Source organism: Mytilus galloprovincialis, chromosome 9 (assembly GCF_965363235.1).
Source record: "Mytilus galloprovincialis chromosome 9, xbMytGall1.hap1.1, whole genome shotgun sequence".
Taxonomy (NCBI): domain Eukaryota; kingdom Metazoa; phylum Mollusca; class Bivalvia; order Mytilida; family Mytilidae; genus Mytilus; species Mytilus galloprovincialis.
Genome location: NC_134846.1, coordinates 91,176,915 through 91,200,455, shown reverse-complemented (window position 1 = coordinate 91,200,455; position 23,541 = coordinate 91,176,915). Strand labels below are relative to the sequence as shown.

At 32.1% G+C, this 23,541-nt stretch overlaps 1 protein-coding gene and 1 long non-coding RNA gene across 2 annotated transcripts in view; one reads left to right on the top strand and one right to left on the bottom strand.

Moving 5' to 3' along the window:
* Positions 1–556: 556 nt before the first annotated feature.
* LOC143046876 (putative chitinase 10) overlaps positions 557–23,541 on the top strand; it is a 71,674-nt gene continuing 48,689 nt past the window's right edge. The window contains exons 1-9 of the mRNA XM_076219936.1: positions 557–732; positions 1,105–1,367; positions 2,403–2,527; positions 4,395–4,509; positions 5,110–5,295; positions 5,562–5,684; positions 14,542–14,863; positions 16,755–17,421; positions 19,840–19,962. Of these exons, the coding sequence (XP_076076051.1) occupies positions 624–732; positions 1,105–1,367; positions 2,403–2,527; positions 4,395–4,509; positions 5,110–5,295; positions 5,562–5,684; positions 14,542–14,863; positions 16,755–17,421; positions 19,840–19,962 (2,033 nt within the window). The 5' untranslated portion in view covers positions 557–623. The remainder of the gene's footprint in view (positions 733–1,104; positions 1,368–2,402; positions 2,528–4,394; positions 4,510–5,109; positions 5,296–5,561; positions 5,685–14,541; positions 14,864–16,754; positions 17,422–19,839; positions 19,963–23,541) is intronic.
* On the bottom strand, positions 7,418–11,299 carry LOC143046346 (uncharacterized). Its single transcript, XR_012969130.1, has 3 exons — positions 11,218–11,299; positions 8,996–9,111; positions 7,418–7,969 (listed from the first exon to the last, which is right to left on the bottom strand). It is a non-coding gene; the product is annotated as an uncharacterized LOC143046346 (long non-coding RNA).

Here is a 23,541-nt window from a genome sequence, read left to right as displayed (position 1 = left end):
TTTTGTTGAGAGGATATTATATAAGTTCCCTGCGATGATCGGTCTGTTTGTTCGTTAGTTTTTTTTCCTCCTGTATACGAACTGGTGAACATCAGAACTTTGTAGCAAATTTAGACATTCGAATTAATCCCTTCATTCTGTTTAATTTTGGGTTTTAATTCATCTTTCCTATATGTAATGATGTTCTCTGTCAGGTTTTGGACACAACAATAGTGCAAACTCACAATTCTTTATATGGCGCATTGAAGTTGTGTATCTCCCTATATTGTCAGTTACTACAGAAGAAAGTTGTAGAAAAGCAAGTAATGATCATAAAAAATTATGCCAAGGTGAATTTGTTGCAAAATGTGCGCATTTCTAAAATTATCCAGTTTTCAAATCATATATACCTTGCCCTCATTTCCTTATTATTTTAGGAAGCTTCTATGAATCAATATAAAAGTATTATCGTAAGATGTTTTTTCCCGTCATTTGGTATACATGAGTCTCTTCCTGATGTATTTACGTTTATACACATTATCTTATTATTTAGAGACTATTTTTTTTCAGTATGGCCAGGTTCCTATAAGAGAGTGTGTTATTTTACAAACTGGGCCCAGTATCGGGACGGAATAGGAAAGTACATGGCTAGTGATGTGGACCCACACTTATGTACACATGTGGTCTATGCTTTCGCTAAAGTCACAGGAAACAGTATCGAACCATACGAATGGAACGATATCAATGAGTGGGGTAAGATCATCAGAAATTGTGATAGATATTATTATAAAATTGACAACAACAGATTGGTGAATTTTGGATATTTATCTGTGTTTTTTTTTTTCTTCTTCTTATATTTTACCTATATTATTTGTCGTATCGACTTCACTTCATAAGTTCAAAAATAAATGGTATGTTTTTTACATATAAAAATGGTGCTGTATCTTTTTTTTAAATACACAAGAAATATTTGTTTACCTAAGGAACTTAATATTTAATTTTCAAAATATTTTATTTTTTTTTAATTCTCTAGTATGATTTTTTTCTTGTGAGATATATGTTTCTGATTTTATTGAGCAGTCTTTTGTAAGCAATATTATTTGTATCTTTAATTTGTTTCAATAGCCAAAGGTCAGTATGAAATGATCCGTGATGTACGGATTAAAAATCCTGCCTTAAAGATATTGTTAGCTATTGGGGGATGGAATCATGGCAGTGCACCTTTCACCAAGGTGGTAGCTACACAATCAAATATAGATGCATTTGCTACAAATTCAGTGACATTCCTCAGGGCTAATGGTTTCGATGGCCTAGATCTTGATTGGGAATATCCTGCCAACAGAGGGAGTCCTCCAGAAGATAAACAGAGGTTCTCTCGGCTAGTGAAGGTCAGTCGATAATTAAAATAGTTGGAAAATATCTATACATGATGACTTGTGTAGACAAATTATCAAACTGTATAAACGAATGAATGAATTGTGCACCTAAAATATTTTGAAAACCAATAATAATGTGGCAAAGTTGCCAATAAAACAACTCTCCGCGAGAGACCAACTACTTTACAGTTATCATCTATAAGTCACGTCTACTTTATATAAAGATGTTACTGAATAAAATGTTCTAATAACATCTGAAAAGGAATGTTGAAACTTAAGCATATGCATGCAATAATTTTAAGGTTTGAACTATAAAAATATGACCAAGATCTACAAGCTTGTGAAAATATAAACAAGGTAGGTCCTCCGATTTGCTTTTCAATGTTATGTTCATTGATTAAATTCATTGTATAAGACTACAATACAGACTTTCTTTTGAATATGATGTCCAAGCCGTGAACAAATCTGGACGCGAAAAAAATCTAATGCACAGTTTGTTTTTTTATATTTTTATTTTTTATAATAAGGCATTTACGGCAGAATTTAATTGTTTCTGTTGAAATATTTCTCCACTTTATTTGACTCGGGGTGATTAACATAATGCAATTTTTTTTTTAATTAAATGATTGGTGAAACTTATCTTTCTCAAAACATTCATTTCAAGTAACAACTCTAATAGTTTAAGGAATCTTACAAGAAAATAATGTACAGGAAGCATATATATGATATATTTATAGATTATCGGTGATCATCTCAACGAGATTGATTTTCTCGCTTGAGCCGGGACGGCGAAAGCGAGAAAGGCAATCGAGTTGAGATGAACAATGATAATCTTTTTATCGCTATTTTACCTATGAAGACGTTGTCAATTGCATGTTAATTTCATGTCAATTTCGTTAGCAACGCCACGTGCATGCTTAGTTTCTAGCGATAATTTTCCATCTCAAGCGAGTAGCATGATATGAAAATTATCATAAAAAAAGATCAAAGGAAAAATGCACAAAATAGCGATAAAATATAGTATAAATCTATGGTTTTATATTTCAGACATTACGTACAAAATATAACAATGAAGTGTTAACTGCCGGTCGATCACGTCTTTTGTTGACAGCCGCTGTTGCCGCTGGTCAATCTACGATAGAAAGTGCTTACGAAATTAACATAATAGCACAGTAAGTATCGTACCATGAGGGCTCTAGTTGGACCTCAAAATAATTTAAACATTTTAAATTGTACCATAAAGTAAAATCATAAAAATACTCCGAGGAAAATTCAAAACGGAAAGTCCCTAATTAAATGACAAAATCAAAAGGTAAAACGCATCAGACGAATAGACAACTGTCATATTCCTGACATGGAACAGGCATTTTCTTTCACTAGAAAATGGTGGATTGAACCTGGTTTTATAGCGATAAACCTCTCACTTGTATGAAAATCGCATCAAATTTCATTATATTGACTACGATGCGTGAACAAAACAGACATAATAGGTAAAATTGGCGTCATATTGTCACAATCTCAATCAGAACAAAAGTAAACAAATATTTAACAAAAAAGCACAAACAAGGATATTTCAAGTAAACATACACGTTCATTGCTTACTTATTTTTGTATTTTATTTAAGTATGTTAAAATCAACCAATAAAGGTTTGAAATATTTTAAGTCCTGTTACCAAAAGGCCAGATTAACGTCAACTCCGGTGTAGAATCGCAGCGAGCTAGTTTTTCATTAAACTTCATCAATTGAGGGGAAGAGATATCAATATCGAGTTCTTATTTTTACAAACGTGGAACCCCCCTCATTTTATCAATCAGTAAATAAAGAGAAGTGAAAAGATTTCTAATGAGGCGACTATCAACTAGACACCTAATAAATTCAGTATCAGTGATCAGAATCTGTTTTTGAAGGCGTTTTCTAGTCAATGAAGTGATTAAAAGGTACATGGCTTCAACAATTAAAAAGTAAAATCACCAAAAAATACTAACATATGAGGAAGATTAAAAGCGGAAAGTCCCTAATCAAACGGCAAAATCAAAATCTCAAACACATCAAAAGAAAAGTCCATTCACACCAAAACAAAGCAGTGATAGTTATCAAAAGGTACCAGGATTATAATTTAGTACGCCAGACGCGCGTTTCGTCCACATTAGACTCATCAGTGACGCACATATCAAAATATTTATAAAGCCAAACAAGTACAAAGTTGAAGAGCATTGAGAATCCAAAACTCCAAAAAGTTGTGCCAAATACGACGGCTAAAGTAATCTAAGCCTTCGGATATGAAAATCCTTAGTTTTTCGAAAAAATCAAAGTTTTGTGAACAGGACCACATTATTGATATTCATGTCAACACCGAATTGCTGGGTTTTACACAACTTGTTCTTCCATGGCCTAGATTCAATATTTATATTGCACACAAATGATTTCAATGCTAAATTGAAGTTCAAAAAAGGCTCATAAACAACACCTATACTTATTATTTTTGAAATGGGATAGGAAAGGCTTTTTACGAAAATTAGTTAACAGTTTACTCTTATAGTTTATTATAATTATATGAGTTAATATCAGCCACAGACACAAGGTGCGACTAACTACGGGACACATACTGAAGAGTATTAAAAGAAGCAACAAAATGAAATAATCACAAAAGTCATTTAAATTGAAAAGCGTCAATTTTGCTGCACGGAATGTAAAATAAGCAACAACATTAGGCGAGAATAAGGAATGCAAACCGATGCTCATGTTTGGTGATTGTCACCCATGTTTAAGAACAATTGCATGTTCTCTGTAAGGGGTCGATCGGTTGTCAGTTGCAATTTAATATTTACACTTATTTTTAGATAGGAGTCTAAATTTCTTTCCTTTATCCTGGTCAATTTACTATTCCCATTCTATTTAATATTAGTTTGTGTTCTGGTCCTTTATACATGCGAACCATTTGTCACTGGACGGTAAGCCAACACTGATCAATCAATTGAAAGTCTTGTAAAATAAAAAGTTGACCATCTTCTTGTTAATAACGCTGTTTTCTTTTGCAGACATTTAGATTTCATAAATCTCATGGCCTACGATCTGTTTAGTAATTATAACACCGTTACACAACATAACAGTCCATTATACAAATCAATGGCGCCTAACGAAGCCTTTAATGTTGTAAGTATGTAGTAAAGTGACACAGAAGCCTTCTATGTAGAAAGCATATTATATTTAAATTTATGCACACCTATTGTTCCTAACGAAGTCTTTAAAATTGTAAATATATAAAAGAAGATGTGGTATGGCTGTCAATCAGACAACTCTCCACATGAAACCAAATTACATATAAATTAACAACTATAGGTCACCGTACGGCCTTCAACAATGTACAAAACCTTTACCGCATAGTCCGCTATAAAAGGCATCGAAATGACAATGTAAGCATATTATTGCCATATACACATTAAAGCAAATATATTGCAGTTATATTTAGCAAAGACGATATCGTATTATCAGTGTATTAACTGGTGTTGAAGACATATACAGAGGAATAAACAGTGTAAACAATTTCAATTACACAAATCATGAAGAAAACATTAACATTCGGTATATATATATGTGGAAGGCACACGAAAATGTGGCTTTTACATTTGAAAATTATGTGTGATGTTTGAATAGGACTTAAACATTATGTTTAATTGCGGAAAGCTTGTTGTAATAAAGTATTTCAAATGACACTGTGCATATATGCTAATATTAATATTTCTTTTTTTAAAGGACTTTGCAATAAAAATGTGGTTGAATGGAGGTACACCTAAACAAAAACTGATACTGGGTATGGCATTTTATGGAAGATCTTATAGGTTACGTAACACAGCAGAGACAGGACTGAATGCTCCCACCAAGGGACAGGGTACAGCGGGAAGATACACAAAAGAAAATGGATTCTTATCATATTACGAGGTATAATGCATTAAAAAAAATAATTATGACGAATTATTATAATCCAATGATTTTAATTGAAATCCTATTTGATCCTACTTTCCCTTAGAAAGACGACTTTAGAATAGCTACACTTGAATGTAGATCACAGGTTTATTACGATTGAAAGCGTACACTACTTTTTGTTAATGAGTATTGTACATTAATTTTTGTATTATTCTATGTTTTATTCTAATATCTTTGATTGTCAATACTGTCAACACTAATCAACATTTCTATTGTAACAGATTTGTTCTAATATAAGAAATAAGAGCTGGACAGAAGGGTGGTTGGACGATCAAAAAGTCCCATATGCCTACAAAGGTGACCAATGGGTTGGCTACGACAATGCTAAAAGTATTGAGATTAAGGTAAGCTGGTGGTGACAAATTAGACGTAAAACTATGTAGTATCCGGTAGCTCATAATCAATGTACAATACACGTTGTCCTATAAACTAGCAATTTCATAATAGTTGGACATAAACTAAGACACAGGATATTTAGTCATTGTTTTCATTAAATTTCTTTTTTTCATACGTCCAGGATCATACATAATCATTCTGTGCATGATGAACATTGTATAGTTTTTGATCCGTGCTAGAATCAGTATACAGCAACCAATTAATTACATGCTCTTGACGTGAAACAAACACATACTAAGTGTGGCGGGGGGGGGGGACATTTTAGCGGGCGCCTAACTAATAGTCATGTTTGTAGATTTCCAACTAAAGTATAGTGATATTAGATCTAAATACTGACTTCCCATTAAAATGTATTCCTTCCTTGTAATCATCATCTTGTCCTTGAAGAAAGAGCACATGTTCTTTGCATTATTTTGTGTTGCTTATTGTTTTTGACAGCAGATGAATAATCGCAATATTTCATAATTATAACGTCACGAAACGTGTACGGTAACAATCATCCCAGTAAACAATCCAACGTCGACATTACGTTGTGACAACGTAATACTATCGTTGTGACAACGTAGTAAAATTACGTTGGTACAACGTAATTTTGTGAACTCCAAGGCACGTGCTGACAACCATCCACACAACGTTGGCACAACGTAATTTGTGACGTAATTTATTACCATCATAAAACGTTGTAACAACGTCACAGCACAACTATAAATGTCCCTTGTCCTCATTTAATTGATAGAATCAATGCAATTCCATTGAAGAAGTATGTAAACAGGGTCTTTATTTTTTCTTTTGACCCGTTTTAAGTTGTAAATTTTTCTATGTGGGAAAGATGGACAATTGTTTATATGTACTCTATTTCCAAACTGCCAGCTGTATATGAAATTGTCAAAAAGTTGGTTTTTATTAATCTTTGGCAGGTTTCAGTGTGAAATGTATAAATGTCTAGTTTTCCCAAAAATAGTTGTTTAAGGTTTATAAAGTCTCAAGTTTTTAACTTTTGCAATACTGAAGTACAAGAATTACACATTTCCATTTAACAAATTTGCAACTTTTCTTTCTTTTAACACATAATACTTTTCAAAAAAAGAAATTTTGTATGATGGCCAATAAGACAACCCTCTATCCTAAAATCAAATATTGATGATGTTAGCAATTATAGGTACATGTACAGCCTTCAACATGACATCTTGGTAAGTGCTTCAAATTCTGAATGTTTAGTGTTTCAGTGGCCTAGAACTCAGATTTCACTATGATGGCGGAAATTCTAGAATGAAGGTTTCACTTTGACGATGGAAAACCATTTTTAATGAACTATTCAGAAATACAACAAACTACCATATTTACCTTAATATTTACTGAAAATGCATTCAGCTGGATTCACTACACGATTACAAGCTAGGAAAATCGGCCCAAAATCTGACTGTCTAATTTATAAATATATATATTCTACACAATTCATACACACTTCTAAAAATATCCCAAATGAAGAAAATACCTGAAATTCAATTCAACTAACTATTGCTTTTTTCCTTTGACCAACTAGAGAGAGTATAAAAAAGAAGATGTGGTATGATTGCCAATGAGACAACTGTCCACAAGAGACCAAAACCTATCCAACAGTTTAGACTTCTTTTTTCTTACAATGTACATGTAGCTACATGAACCAATAAAAAAATAATAGTTTGTTTCTGAATTTTTAATTTTTATTCCAAATTTTAGTCTTGTGTTGGTTGTATACATTGTACATGTCATTCCAAATGTTGGTTTTCTGCCCTCTAATCAGCTGGGCAATTTGCACAATTGTTTCTGCATACACGTAGTTGGTATTGGTAATGTTTTCTACTCTAGCTCAGTCAATATAGTACACTGGATATGTAGGATGGCTTGTTTCGAAGCTAAGACATTTTCACATACAATGTATATGTGGTTAAATTTTCGGAATACGAAGTGCGATTTTTTTTCACACAACAATTTCTTTGAAAATTTAAAACTTTGAATACATTGAAAAACTCCATAGTTTTTACATATTTATACTATGATCCTCTACTTTCCAGATCAACACAAATGGTAAAGCTCAGTCACTTGTTAAAAATGAAACATGTTCAATATCACTACAGAGACAATTTTTGTTTACACACAACTTTTGTGTTCCTCATTTGATGGCGCATTAGTTCCTCATTTGGAGGTGCATTAGGAATATTGACCCAGCTGGTCTTGTGTTGGTTTCAGATCTCTGAAAAAAAAATCATAAATTATAAAATACAAAAAAATAAATTGATCCCAACTTATGAATTACAGCAGTTCTTAAAAATTATCCTGTGTTTACACATAATCAATATTTTTTCTATTGCTGGTCCTATAATAAACTGCAGATTCATAATTATGTTATGTTGTTACTGAGATGTTTGTATCTTTGCCAATTATACACATTTTGATGATGTATGTTAGAAATTTAACACAATTTCAACAGTATATAATTATTCATAACTTATGATTAACCTTCGTTCTTATTTAAAAAATAAATTTGTTGTTAAATTGAACATGTGTTAATGAAATTATGTCTGTTCCAGAAAATACTATGTCCGCCCCTAAGGGACAGCCCTAAGCCCTTTTTTAAAAAAAAAAATCCCAGCACCGACAGAATTAAAAATTAATAAGAACAACACTTCCTTTGCATTTTGGTATTTCATACACAACCACCCCCAAATAAAATTTAAGAAAAGAGCTTTCCCTGGGGGAGAGGGGACATAATATTTTCTGGAGCAACCAGTGGTTATTCTACAAATAATAATGAGTCCAAATAATTAATAAAGGAAGTTTGGTTTCACAATATTGTCATTTTCAATTAATTTAAGATATGCAAAGGATTCTACCTTAATAAATTTAGCATGTACATCGATACAACAAGACCTCATAGCATATGCCAATGAACGCAATCTATAAAATCAACAAATTATAATTTGATAAATAAAATTAATATAAGAAGAATGTGTCCATGAGCCACAAATGATCTTATCAAACTTAATTTAAAGGACATATCTAGAGAACAGTAAAGCAGATGCTCTCCAAATTCAAACTCTGCGTTTTATGATAATAAGCGTTGTGTATTGGTTGCATAACATGTGGTTTAGGCAAAGGTAAGATAACAGAATCCAATTTTGAGTTCAATGTACATGTATGTACGTACAGTACAAGAGTTAAACTATATCACTCAGTTTAATAAGGAGGACAGAAAAAGAGCTGATCAACTGAAGTTTACCTTTTTAAAATCTTGGTCCAAATTCTTGAGCTGGTGCATGCTTAACTGTTACATGGTTACTGCAATGATTTCCTCAACCTCAGACACATTGGATCTGTGGATTTATATACAAGACTCTGGAAAAAAAATTAAAAATACGTTCAATTATCTTTTATATTTTTCTGTCTGTTTCATATAAAAAAAAACTCATTACAAGAGACCAAAATGACACAGAAATTAACATTTATAGGTAACCGTACTGCCTTCAACAATGAGCAAAGCCCATACCGCATAGCCAGCTATGAAAGGCCCGAAATGACAATGTGAAACAATTCAAACGAGAAAATTCACCGCCTTATTTATATAAAAAAAAAATGTAAGTCCAACAAATCTTTAGGAGAACAAAGTGACAAATTTAAATGCATTCCAAAATTCATATGTTTTATGATTGATTACAACATGGTTTCTGATCACATATTTAGTGATTGTACATGTAGCTCGTCATTGATAAACATGTAGATTTCATATTATAAATTGTACAGCAAAAAAGATGTCCCTATGTACTGTTTTAACACCTGTAAACTGGGTTGTACCCTGAAAACAAGAAAATTTTACCCAACTTTCAAGGCTAGATCCTAGTCTAAATCATTGTTTATTCATGAAGTGCACATTTATACCCCTGGGGGTTGAAGGCATATACAAACAATACAATACAATATACACAATGAAAAAATAAACATATTAAACATCATATATAAATGATAAAACAGTAATATTTATGCAGGCGTTGTGTCCACTCCCCTCAGTGCAAATGACTTTTTAATGAACGGAACAGTAAGCTGCATAATATCAAATGAAGATAGAATTAATTGTAATCTATCTGTTTCAGACAATGTAAAGTATTCAGGACATATATTAATTATATCTTATTCAAGCTGATTACGTAAAGATTTATTAATTTTACATTTTAAGAAAAAGTGGGTTTCATCTTCAACCGCATTTATATTACAATGTTTACATATTCTATTTTCTCTTTGAATTCTTTTATATCTACCCCTCTCTATTTCCAAGAAATGGTCACTTACCCGCATTTTACATAATAATTTTCTATTTTCAAAACTATTTTTAGAAATGTATTTGTCTATTTGACACTTTCAAGACTTGGAAGGCTGTTTTTTTATTTTTTTCTGGGACGCCTTCCTACAACGACCTAATCCTATTACGACAACCGTGATGGCTATCTTAATTTTTTTCTGTGACGCCTATATTTTACAACATCTTTATTGGCACAATTGTCTATTTCCATGTCAGACCCAGTGATACAATGATTGATCGTTTGTTGCTCAACATCCAGTGGCAAATATTTCAAGCATGTTAGCGACGACCCCCAGTGATATATGCAGCATTATCATTAATAGGCCGGGTTGGTAATATGCCAAGTTTGAAATGTGCGGAGTTTGTAATGGACCCAAATATCTAAGAGGGGAGGACAGGGGTAAGGGAGACAGGGAGAAAGGTGGTAGGAGAAAGGGGGTTGGAGAAAGGAGAAAGGGGGTAGGAGAAAGGAGAGGCAGGCTGGGAGAAAGGAGAAAAAGTTTGAGAAAGGAGAAAAAATAAAATATCTCTCCTTTTAATTTTTTTTCTAATAATTCAAAAAAAAATATCTCAAAAGGAGATGTCTTATTCTAATGGGAGAAAGGAGAATGGGGGTAGGAGAAAGGAGAAGAAGGGTGGGAGAAGGGAGAAGGGTACCCCCTGTCCTCCCCCTCATCTAAAGTGCTGAGATGTTAAGCTTCACATTTTCTGATATTGATAACATGGATAAGACTTTTATGCTTCAATGATTATCAAAAAATAACAGAGCAGACACTTGTAGCCTTAATATATAGGGATAGTAGCTCTTGTCACAGATAGAAAATAAGTACTTGTGGCTGTGCACCCCTCCCCCTTTTTTTTTACTTTCTACAGTTTTTACTTATTTTTAATTGCATATATCTTCAGAAACAACACAAGTTAATCAAGAAATTTGATAAATGGATTCAAATAACACACATCATGGCTAAAATATCTTGTATCAGTGCAATATATTGACAGTATAAGAAAAAGTATCATATTTCAACACGATCACGTATAACCGACTTGAAAGAGGCGCCCAACACGGTAACAGCTGTTTTATTTTCATCAATCAAACTTGTTTTTATCATGGAGAACCTATTTGGTGTAATGTGCAATCATTATTTTACCTTTTTCTTTGTTCTGGAATCTGGATCAAGCTAAATTTCCACTGCCAATTCCTCACTGTTTTCAAAAATCAAGCGGCAAAAGGGGTTACACTAATGTCCTGACAATGTCCTGACAAAGTCCTGACAGAAATGTAAATGCTTAATACTTTTTTGTTATTGGAAGGATTTACTTGAAATTTGGAATCAAGCACGATGAGAACTTATATTTAATAAATAAAATAAAAAAAATAAAAAATAAATAATTTAAGACTTAGAAAATTTGACCTGACCAACTTGACCTCGAAAATACTATTGTCCTGACCGATATGAAACGGCTAAAAAATAATTTATTATTGTCAGGATAGACTTCAAATTCGATATTAAGGAAGATTAAATCATTTATTACAAAAATATAAGAAAAAAAAAAGAAAAAAAATATTTTAAGAGTTAGAAAACTTGACCTGACCAACTTGACCTCGAAAATACTATTGTCCTGACCGATATGAAACGGCTAAAAAATAATTTATTATTGACAGGATAGACTTCAAATTCGATATTAAGGAAGATTAAATCATTTATTACAAAAATATAAGAAAAAAAAAGAAAAAAAATATTTTAAGAGTTAGAAAACTTGACCTGACCAACTTGACCTCGAAAATACTATTGTCCTGACCGATATGAAACAGCTAAAAAATAATTTATTATTGACAGGATAGACTTCAAATTCGATATCAAGGAAGATTAAATCATTTATTACAAAAATATAAGAAGAAGAAAAGAAAAAAAATATTTAAAGAGTTAGAAAACTTGACCTGACCAAACCCCTTAAACTTAATACACAAACAACAACATTTTTAGTTCTTACCTTATATTGTAATTGAATTTATATATTTCCTATCCATAAAATACAACATCCAAAGCAAATAAATATTGTTAAATGAAAAGATAGGGGAAATATGAGTTGCTGAGTGACTGTGAGTATTGTTTACCCCTTTGTAACACAAATCTACTTAATTTGATTAATAATTCAGATTGACTAATGAAATTAATTATTGAATTATTAACTTCAATTAAAAACTATAAAAATGTATAGTGATTAGCTAGCTACCTACTGATTTTAATAACTATGTTAATTGAAAGTTTTCTTTTTCTTTTTGGTGCAATAACTAAGTTAAAAAAAATGTATTAAAATAAAGGCAAAGGAAGGTGACAAGAATCAATAAAATTAAAACACACCTACATTAATTACTATAATCACAATTTGGAATGTTTTCTTTACAATCAACAAATTTTGTTTTATCTTGTTGTTGAGTGATTATACATGTCATATAAAAGCAGGAAATGGGCTTCGATTTGTTTGAAAAGGATGTGTATACAAGCATATACATTAATATTATATTGGAATCACAAAGAAATACAATAAACAATACACAATAATAATTTCAATAAAATACACAATACCGTTAACAAGTACAATACAAAGAATAATTATATTACAATACATAATACAACACAAATTCAATATACAATACAACACAATATACAATACAACACAATATACAATACAACACAATACACTATACAACACAAACTTAAATACAGAATACACAATATAAATTTGAATTACAATACAATACACATTACAACACAATAAACAATACACAATACAACACATTTCAATTACAATACAAATTTCAATGACAAATACAAATTTCAATTACAATACAAACGTTTATAACAATACAAATTTCAATTACAATACAATACACAACACAACACAACACAATTCACTACAATACAATAATATAATACAATGTTCAAGCATCGCGATGTTCATCACAGTACCAATCTTCTGAAACTCCTGAACATGTCTGATGAACCCACTTAGTACAGCTTATCCGTCCTCTTTTCGCTTCACATCCAATCATGTTCTCAAAAACATCTGGTTTACCACACTGACAACTACACTCAATTCTTCTTGCATAAATCCTAACAAAGTCTGAACTTGATGTTGTATTTTGAGGAAATGGTGTAAAATGGCCCTTTTTCAAACACGATATCAAATGTGGTACATGCCTTCTTTCGGTGAATAGCCTATGTTGGTCAGGTCAAGTTTTTTGGATTTTTCAACATTTTTTTTCTTTTTATTTCTTTTAATTTCTTTGTTAAATGTTGCAATCTTCTTTACTACTCAATTTGAATTCATTCATTACAATAACAAAATAGATAGAAGCATTTTATATCGATCCGGACATGAGTCACGGCAAATGTGTAGTTGGTCAGGTCAAGTTTTCTAACTCTTAAAATTATTTTTTTAATTTTTTTTTCTTATATTTTTGTAATTAATGATTTAATCTTCCTTAATATCGAATTTGAAGTCTATCCTGTCAATAATAAATTATTTTTTAGCCGTTTCATATCGGTCAGGACAATAGTATTTTCGAGGTCAAGTTGGTCAGGTCAAATTTTCTAAGTCTTAAATTATTTTTTTTTTATTTTTTTTATTTTATTTATTAAATATAAGTTCTCATCGTGCTTGATTCCAAATTTCAAGTAAATCCTTCCAATAACAAAAAAGTATTAAGCATTTACATTTCTGTCAGGACTTTGTCAGGACATTGTCAGGACATTGTCAGGACATTGTCAGGACATTAGTGTAACCCCGGCAAAAGTGCGCATGCTCAGACTTTTCATAGGATGCAGCGGTAAAACCCGAGTACTGCTGAACGTTACACTAATCAAATCGTGAAAAACGATTATGAAATCCAAGTGATAAATGATGACAAAATTTTAATGATATAATAAACAATAAATATTCATATAAAATACATATATTAGAACATTAAAATTGGATTTGTAATATTTTCTTTGACATCTTGATGCAAATTATGTCTGCGGGAAAAAAGGGGGATTTTTTTTTTTAAATCGAAAAAATCGTAAATATATTCTAGTGAAGGTGAATGATTGATATATCCAGGAATACTCATTATGACATACCCCAAAAATTCGTCCCATAAAACCAGATTTTTACAATGTATTCACTACGTTCTTATAATGTCGATACGACGTAACATTTTGTTACGTCGGATTATGACAGTTATAAGCACGTTGTCACAACGTAATAAAATGTTACGTCCTGACAAGGTACTAAATTTACGTGAATCCGACGTAATTTCATAACGTCGTCTGTACGTCTGCATCCAACGTTGGATTTTTACGTTCCCACAACGTTGGTACGACGTAAACTCACGACATGACGTTCAGAAGACCATTAACCGACGTCGGGAGTACGTCGTGTGTTTACTGGGATACCAACTGACGTTTTCCAATATCTTTATATTACAGGCAAAATACGTTATAGACAATGGTTTAGGCGGTGGTATGACATGGGCATTAGATCTCGACGATTTCCATGGACTATGTGGGCAAGGGAAAAACCCTTTAATGATGACTATGAAGAATGTTTTTAATGGCGCTCCTATTCCAACGTTTGGACCAACGAATGCTCCAGGACCTAGACAAACGAATGCTCCAGACAAAGGATCGATTTCTACAGGTACCTCACGTTTAACTTCTAACAATAATAATGCTCCAATCAGAGGGAACCAGGCTATATTGACCGATTCTACAACACCAAAATCTGGAGTTAACGGCCCTGTTGTGTCAGGTAAAACGAAAAAAAATAATAAAGAAAGTAGCATGAACATTCAAATCAAAATTAGAAAAAATAACTATATTGCTAGCACCACATAATTTTATTGTCAATTATTTGCACTAATTATCGTTTCTATTTCTCACAATTATGAGTTGCTGAGTTTATCTTTTATGAGCTATACAGAAAATAATATAACTAATTGTCTAAATTGACGATAAAATTTGTATTCGAGGTTATATTGATTCTTTTAACATCAAAATTGGTTCACTTAGCTGGTTAGGTTTGTTGGGAAAATGAGGAAATGTGAATCTCTGTCAGAATTTTCTAGAGGGTTTTACTCTCATTGAAATAATAAACATACTGTTACGAATTTCATTCCAGAAATTAGCAGCAAGTGGTAATAATGATTTAATTTACAAACTAACATTTAAGTTACCCAATTAATGTAAAATAGATTCGGAACAAAAAATGCAGAAATGCTAAATATTTTGGTACTTCATTTATCAGTACAAAATATGGTAAAAAACAAGCAGTGAATGAGGGAAAAGGAATTATATATATATATACAGAATGGTGATGCAGCATCTATGGAAGATAGGGCTTTGCGTACATGTTTTTGTTATGTTTGTAATTATTGTGTTTGTTTCTTGTGAGCAGCCTAGTTTCGTTCAATTTCTGGTTTCACAAAATTGTGCTTAGATTTTAAAATGGAAAAACTACCATGCGAAAACAGCCCTCAAAGTTCTCTCTGAACAGATGATAATAAAATTTACCTGATACCGAAACATTTTTTTCACATTGCCCTCTTATATATGCCTTAGAATAGAAAAAAACCAGTCTTTTCTGAGTCTCTTCCGAATGAAGAAACAAGAAATGAGATTTCATGTATCTAATTTTAACGATGCTTATATTTTTTGTTCGTTATCAATTTATCAATTTTCAACTTCATATCAATTGATGTCCCCTCGTATGAGTAGGGGGTGTTTAACGTTCTACACAGCATCCGAATGCATTTAAAGGGGTGGAATATTGTGGTGAAAGTTTTAAAAATGAAGACCTTTTTGGCAATGCGTTTTCTTTTCTTGGTATATTTTTGTATATTTCTTTAAGACTGCAGACTGAAGGGTTAAATTATTTGTGAAATTAGTATAGATATACGTGTATTTGTTATGTTTATACTACATTACGCATAAAATGAGGAGTGCATGACATTTGGGATTAATTTTAAGATACAAACCGTTGTAGTCATGGTAGTGGATAGAAATAAAAAAAGATGTGGTATGAGTTCCAATGAGACAATACCCGTCAAAGTCACAATGTTTAAAAAGTAGACAAGAATAGGTCAAAGCACAGTCTTCAACATGGAACACCAAACATCAAGCTAGAAAGGGCTTCAACACGACTAGTGTAAAACAATTAAAACAGGAAAATCAAAGGTCTAATCTACCTACAAAACGATACACGAGAAGCACTTATTTACCACACCAACAAACGCTAACCACTTAACAACATGCTCCTGACTTAGGATCGGTGCACAAGTTATATTTGTGCTAATAAAATCCCTTCTTTCAACCAAACGTAACTTTCTGAATCACTATTTATTTATTTCTTAATCTATCTGTTATATAACTGCACGTGATACTTAGTTTCGAACAATATTTACTGCATACACTGTCAAATGGGAACGGGTATATAAAACAAAAACACAATATAAATTAAAGTAATCTACTAAATATAGAATTTTAATATATTAAGATGAAAATGCAGTTATTTTATTTGTAGTTAACCTGTACACAAGGCAGTAGCAAAATTATCAAATCAATTATCATAAGCGTGTATCTTTGAAAAAGAGGTTAATTGAATTGTTTCAGTTTTATGTTACATCATCACCATTGTTTTGTAGGGTTACATGGTGATTGTCCATATAGTGACGGATCAACAGCGGAAATTATACTGGGACTTCTTCTAGCCATATCTTTAATAATCATTATAATTTTAGTGTTATATATCCTTAGACTCAAAGGTTATGAAATAAACCCATTGTATATAATCCGCGGTAATAAATCATCAGAAAAGAAGAAATCAGATTTTTCTAGCATTCCACCACCAAGTGTTCAAACAGTTAATATGCATATAGACGATGCGGGATTTAAAAAAGATTCTGAACCAGTGTATTTTAACGATCGGCCCGAGCCAATGAAATTTCTTCCAAGTGTTAACCATGTGCATGGCAACGTCAGTCGTTTCGATGCTTTTAACAAACCACCGCCAAATACACCACCACCTAGATTTCCACCTCCTCATTCGAATCCGGTGAATAATAGTGCTTCATCACCTGACGTTCTTCTACAAAATAACACAAGAAACATAAGTGCTAGTGCTGGATCAAATGACATCCTTAGACAAAGACAGTCACATGTTACTTTACATGAAAACCCTTCATTAGAAAGTGAAGATTACGGCTTTGAACAAAGGAATAGTAACTACAATAACTTCGATGCGGTTGAACCGCCGAATTATAAGGCAGTCATATCAAAGTCAGGAAAACTAGGTACCTCAACCAATGTATAAAGACAGTGTATTTGTCAAATCATTAACATATTCATGTATAGCACATGAACTGGTACTATATTTATAACTATGTATTTTTTTTTATTGTAACTAAAAATATAAATTTCATAAAACAGTAATCAGACTATCTTATCATGTTGACCTTATTCACTGACAAACCACAGTCTTGTTTTTTTGTGTGTTTTTTTTTTAATTTTAATTATTTAAGTTATACATTTCATGTTTAAATGCTAAGTGCATAATACCATGTGAAGTCATTAAGGTTTGTTATGTTTGTGTTCGTTATCTTTCGGTTGTAAATTCTCACACCTTCTATAAACTCATTTCAGTTATTTAATTTTATTACTTTTGTTTTTTTATTACTTTTCAAAAGTTGTCTGGAGTAAACGCGTTCCTTATGTAAGTTATTGTTTAGAAATATTGTTCACTCGACAATAACACCTTTCATCTAATACTATGTTTTGGTAATGCATATTTTGTAATTGATTTCATTTTATTCATTTTAACAGCTTTAGCTTCTTTTTTTTTTTTTTACATTTCATCGATGTTTACATATCATTTAACACATGTTCAGTATGCAAAGGATGTGTGCGTTACATAAGTGGTCCATAACAATGAATTCATCGTTCAAAACAAATTACTATTATCCACCGATATAATTTTGAGATAACTAATTAATTTACCATAGGATTTTTACAATAACGTACTACAATAGCTATTGAACGAATTTAGGAACACCTCTCTTTACATAAATTATTTTCTTTCCATTTATTTTTCCAAAACATGCACAACACCTCATATATTGATTGTAGACATATTTTTTTTAATTTTCTTTAGACTTTTATGTGTAATAAAACACGTTTTAAAAACTTGTAACACACATTGCAATGTTCCAGAATGTATTTAGATATTTTCCTATTTGTTATACAATATTACAGTTATGTTTATTAGTTCTACTTGTTATATGTCAAACCAATGCATTAAATGTTTTCTACAAAACCATAACTTTTCGTAAACCGCCTTACAGTTACATGCTCTTATGATGATAATTACTAAAACTGAGTCAATCGCATGAACTCTAAATGAGGGAGAATTGGTGTTCCTACAGGGATGACGTCTCTTGATATACATGTTCACAATTCGACTGTCTATTGGAAATAGGACACACGATTTAACTGATATCTTAAATCTAAAAGTTGCGAAAAAAAAAGTCGCTAATGACATCATCAAATTATATTGAAATGAAAGAACTTTGCAAGATGCTTCTTTTATAATTGACATTGAGAAGATTCTCTATGAATTATGCTTGAGATGATTCTCTATGAATTATGCTTGAGATGATTCTCTATGAATTATGCTTGAGATGATTCTCTATGAATTATGCTTGAGATGATTCTCTATGAATTATGCTTGAGATGATTCTCTATAAATTATGCTTGAGATTAGTATCAAAATAGTGACACACAATAAGTTTCCATTGGAATACCGAAATATATGATGAAATATCAATCCATCAATCTAAACAAATATGTTGGTGATCAAAAGTCTTTTGTGTATTTGTTGTGAGAATTGATGTGGATCTATACTGAGAAAGATTATTCACTACATAAAAGATGGAATTCATAACAACATTGTCCGTATTCACATCTGTGATTAACGTCAGATTGACGAAAAGGGGGCACAACTCTATGGAACTTGAGAACAAAGTATGTATAGTACTACTCGTTGTATAATGTTACATTCAGGAATTATATTGAAAAATATATCTGTTCCCGGGCAACTGGTTATGTTCATGTTTTGTTAATAGACTGCATGGCCTACAAACGTATCAAATAGATAAAGGCAACAGAAGTATACTGCTGTCCTAAAGTCATAAATCTGAATACTAAAGTTCAACAAATACAAACGCCACATACATAGAAACGAACAATTTGATCAATAATAGTTATTCCCTGAGGACATGGTGTGTTAGTCTAAGATCATCCCGATGTCCGAAGGCCAGAGGGTGATCTTACAAAAAAACGCTCTTCAAGACAAATTAAAAAGGGGGAGTCAATAAAAAATGACAAAATAAAACGATATCGTTAAACACAACAGACTTTAATAATCCTGACTAGGTACTGACATTTTCTAAATAAAAATTGAATTAGATTGAAACTATTTTGTACCATGTCAGGAATATGACAGTTGTTATCCATTCGTTTGATGTGTTCGAGCTTTAGCTTGTTTATTTTGAGTGTGGATTTTTCGTTTTGAATATTCCTCAGAGTTTCTTTTTTATTTTGTGATTTATATTTTTTGTAGCTTAATTCGCCTCACTCTTATATACCAGTTGTTAATAGGTGACCATTGACAAAATTGGATGGGTACCCGAAAAGACATAATAGTTTTAAGTGACAATGATTTGAATTCATCAGCCAAAACTGTGACAAAATGCATCACAGACATATAACACAACTGACAACAAATTCAACAACACAACTGATAACAAATTCAGACAAACAGACACATTGTTCGAACAAAGACACTGCAGCTGGCATGTCAGTCCTTTGATAATTTATACATCGTTATTTTGAATAGTTTCTTTTGTTACCTATTCTGGCTTCGGACTCGGACTTATATTAAACTGAGTTTTACTGTGCGTATTGCTGTGTGTTGGTTTTTCTACATTGGCTAGAGGTATAAGAGAAGGGTTGAGATAAAAAAAAAAAAAAAAAAAAAAACAACAATAAAAACACGTGTAACCCCACTACATTCTGTACATGTCCCAAGTCAGTAGCCCCTGTCCTTTGTAAGTCTTGTATGATTTTTAATTTTAGTTCATTTATATTTTGCGGAGTTTAGTATGACGTTCATTATCACTGAACGAGTACACATTTTTGTTTGGGGTCCAGCTGAAGCACGCCTCCGGGTGCGAGATGTTTTCGCTGCATTGAAGACTAATTGGTGGCTTTTGGCTGTTTCCTGTTCTTTGTTCGAGTTGTTGTTTCTTTGACACATTCCCCATTTCCATTCTCAATTGTACCAACACTAAAGGTGTAGTAGATAGTTAATTGAAAATGAAACAAAAGAAAGGTGCGTTGTAAACATATTGTATATAGTATGTTCACTGTCTCGATAGATTCAAAAAAAGTAAATAAATATGCAAATTATTGTTGGCACTGAGATTACCGCATACACATATTAGTTTAAACGATTGGGAAACAAGTTTTTCAACTTATATAAATCCCTTTCCACCTTGCAGGTGCGAGTGCTGCCTTGTACCGGCATTAGCCTGCTCTTTTGCGATATCTACAAGGGTGTCTTTAACGTGCAAGAGATATGGCTCTCTCTTAACACGCGTCAGCCATTTATCGTTCCCTTCCGACGGACTATCATCGTTTTCTCAAGACCATACTCGCAATTCGAGTAGAATGTCTTGTACTGATGCGGAGGAAGTTTTATATGTAGTTTCTTTTATATACAATTTATTTTAAAGTTGATATTATATATATATATTATTTGGACCCAATCAGAAAAGTTTGGATTGTTAATGGAAAGAAAATCATCAATACACCTGTATGTTAAATCAAATAATCTTGCTTCTTTATATTCTTGTTTTTACAAGTGACTACAGGAAATCCGACACATATATAAGTATGAAACAGTCCGCCAGGAATACTGACTGTGATTCAAAATTCTACATCCAAATTCAATAAACATGTCGTCAAAAGTACAAACTATATATTGGTCACATGAGTATCATAATATGCAATGACTCACCATCACAAAATAGTCGTAATTGAATACCCTTTTGCTTTTTTTTTTATTTCTTCGTCACATTATGAAAATGAAATTTAAGCATTTTCTTTTCATGAAAATGTGCTATAAAGCTACTATGAAATAAGTTAAAGAAAAATGAAATTTAGTATAGAATAAAAACAAGAAGGAAATAAAGCACGTGTGTATTTATAAAGTCAGGAATTTTGTCAGTTTTGGTCGGGTGCTAGATATGGAGAAATGATCTGTTTATTCTTCCTGGTCATCTGAGATGGGGTTTGTGGTGTTATGTATAAGCTGTTCATTGTTTTGTACTGTACCATGTCAGGAATATGGCAGTTGTTTTCTGTTCGTATGATGTGTCTGAACATTTATTTTTTAAAACCATAACAAGGACTGGATGGATACGTACCCAGTCACATCAAATTGATAGTACCATATATAGACTTATTGGTAAAAGTATTAATTTAAAATGACAAATAAAAGAATTCCATGACACGTTATCAAATTAATAAACAACGTCATTATTTTTTTACTTCAGACCATCGTGTAGTATTTGTGAAGTTGATACAGTATATTTATCAACAAGGTCTTAATATCGTAAAAACAGATGTGGTATGATTGCCAATGAGACAACTCTCCACGAGAGACCAACTATAGGTCATCATACGACCTTCAACAATAGGCAAAGCCCATACCGCATAGTAAGTTATAAAATATTACATGCTCCTGACTTGGGACAGGCACATACATACATACAGAATGTGGCGGGGTTAAAAACGTTAGCGGATCCAAACCCTTCCTTTAACCTGGGACAGTGCTGTAACAGTACAACAGAAGACCGAACTATACAAATTAGTTAAAAAAAAGGATTAACTCTGTTTCATCAACTTTCTGCTCAGACACTGGTGAATCTCTTGAATTCGTATCGAGCCCAAGTTGGTATATTGCTACTAAGGTGGGGGAAAATTGATAATTTAAAAACTGAAACCGTCTCGTTTTCATAGATTAGGGTACTGAGATGATCAATTGTGTCAAATTCAAGTCTACAAATGAGACGAAGGAAGCCGTGTCTCTTGTTTCTTTAATTTTTAGTTCTGGAGGATATATTTTATCAAATCATAAGTCCTTCATGGCTTCAATAAACATTACATTGAACACCAAATCGGAGGACTTACCTTGTTTGTATTGGATACCAAAGCTTCATAAAATTCCGTACAAACAACGGTATATTGTTGGCTCATCTTCATGTTCCACTAAATAATTGTCCATTAGATTGACTAAAATTCTATCCGCAGTGAAAGAGGGTCTTCAGAAATACTGTGAAACTGTTTACTCGCGTAGTGGTATTAACCATATGTGGATTCTTAAAAATTCTAAAGAACTTCTAGACAATTTTAAATCTCGGTCTTTTTCTGAAGTTAGTTCTATCAAAACTTTTGATTTTTCAACCCTGTATACCACCATTCCCCATGTGAAATTGAAAAATCGTCTAAAAGAAATAATCTACAATGCCTTTCAACATAAAAATGGTAGCATACGCTATAAATTTATTACTTTGGGATTTCATAAGGCATATTTCGTTAATAGTGACAAACAAAAAGGTTAAACATGCTACACAAAAGAACAAGTGGTCAGTATGCTGGAGTTTCTTATCGACAACATATTTGTTGAGTTTTGAGGTAGACTTTTTCAACAAATTGTCGGCATTCCTATGGGAACGAACTGCGCGCCTCTCCTTGCTGACCTCTTCTTATTTTCATATGAATCGGAGTTCCTTCAGACACTTGTCAAAAACAAAAAGATCAAAGAAGCCAGGTTATTTAATTTCACTTTCAGATATATTGATGATGTTCTTTCCATTAAAAATCCGAACTTTTCTGATTGGGTTTCATTAATATATCCACCAGAACTAGAAATTAAAGAGACAACAGACACAGCTTCCTCCGCCTCATTTTTAGACTTATACCTCGAATTTGACATACACAGTCAGTCATCTTAGTACCAGAATCTATGACAAACGAGACGATTTTGATTTTGAAATTATCAATTTTCCCCACCTTAGTAGCAATATACCAACTTCACCTCCATATGGAATATACATTTCCCAACTTATTCGGTATTCAAGAGCTTGCAGCTCCTACTCAGATTTTGTGAAACGTCACCAATGTCTGAGCAGAAAGTTAATGAACCAGGGGTATGTCAAAGAACGTCTCGTCCTTTTTCTAAAAAAAGTTCATCGGAAGGTACCCAGAACTTGTTGATAAATATTCCGTATCAACTTCACAAATAATACACGATGGTCTTGAAGTATAGATTTAGCGTACTGACGTTGTTTATCATCTTAATAACATGTAACA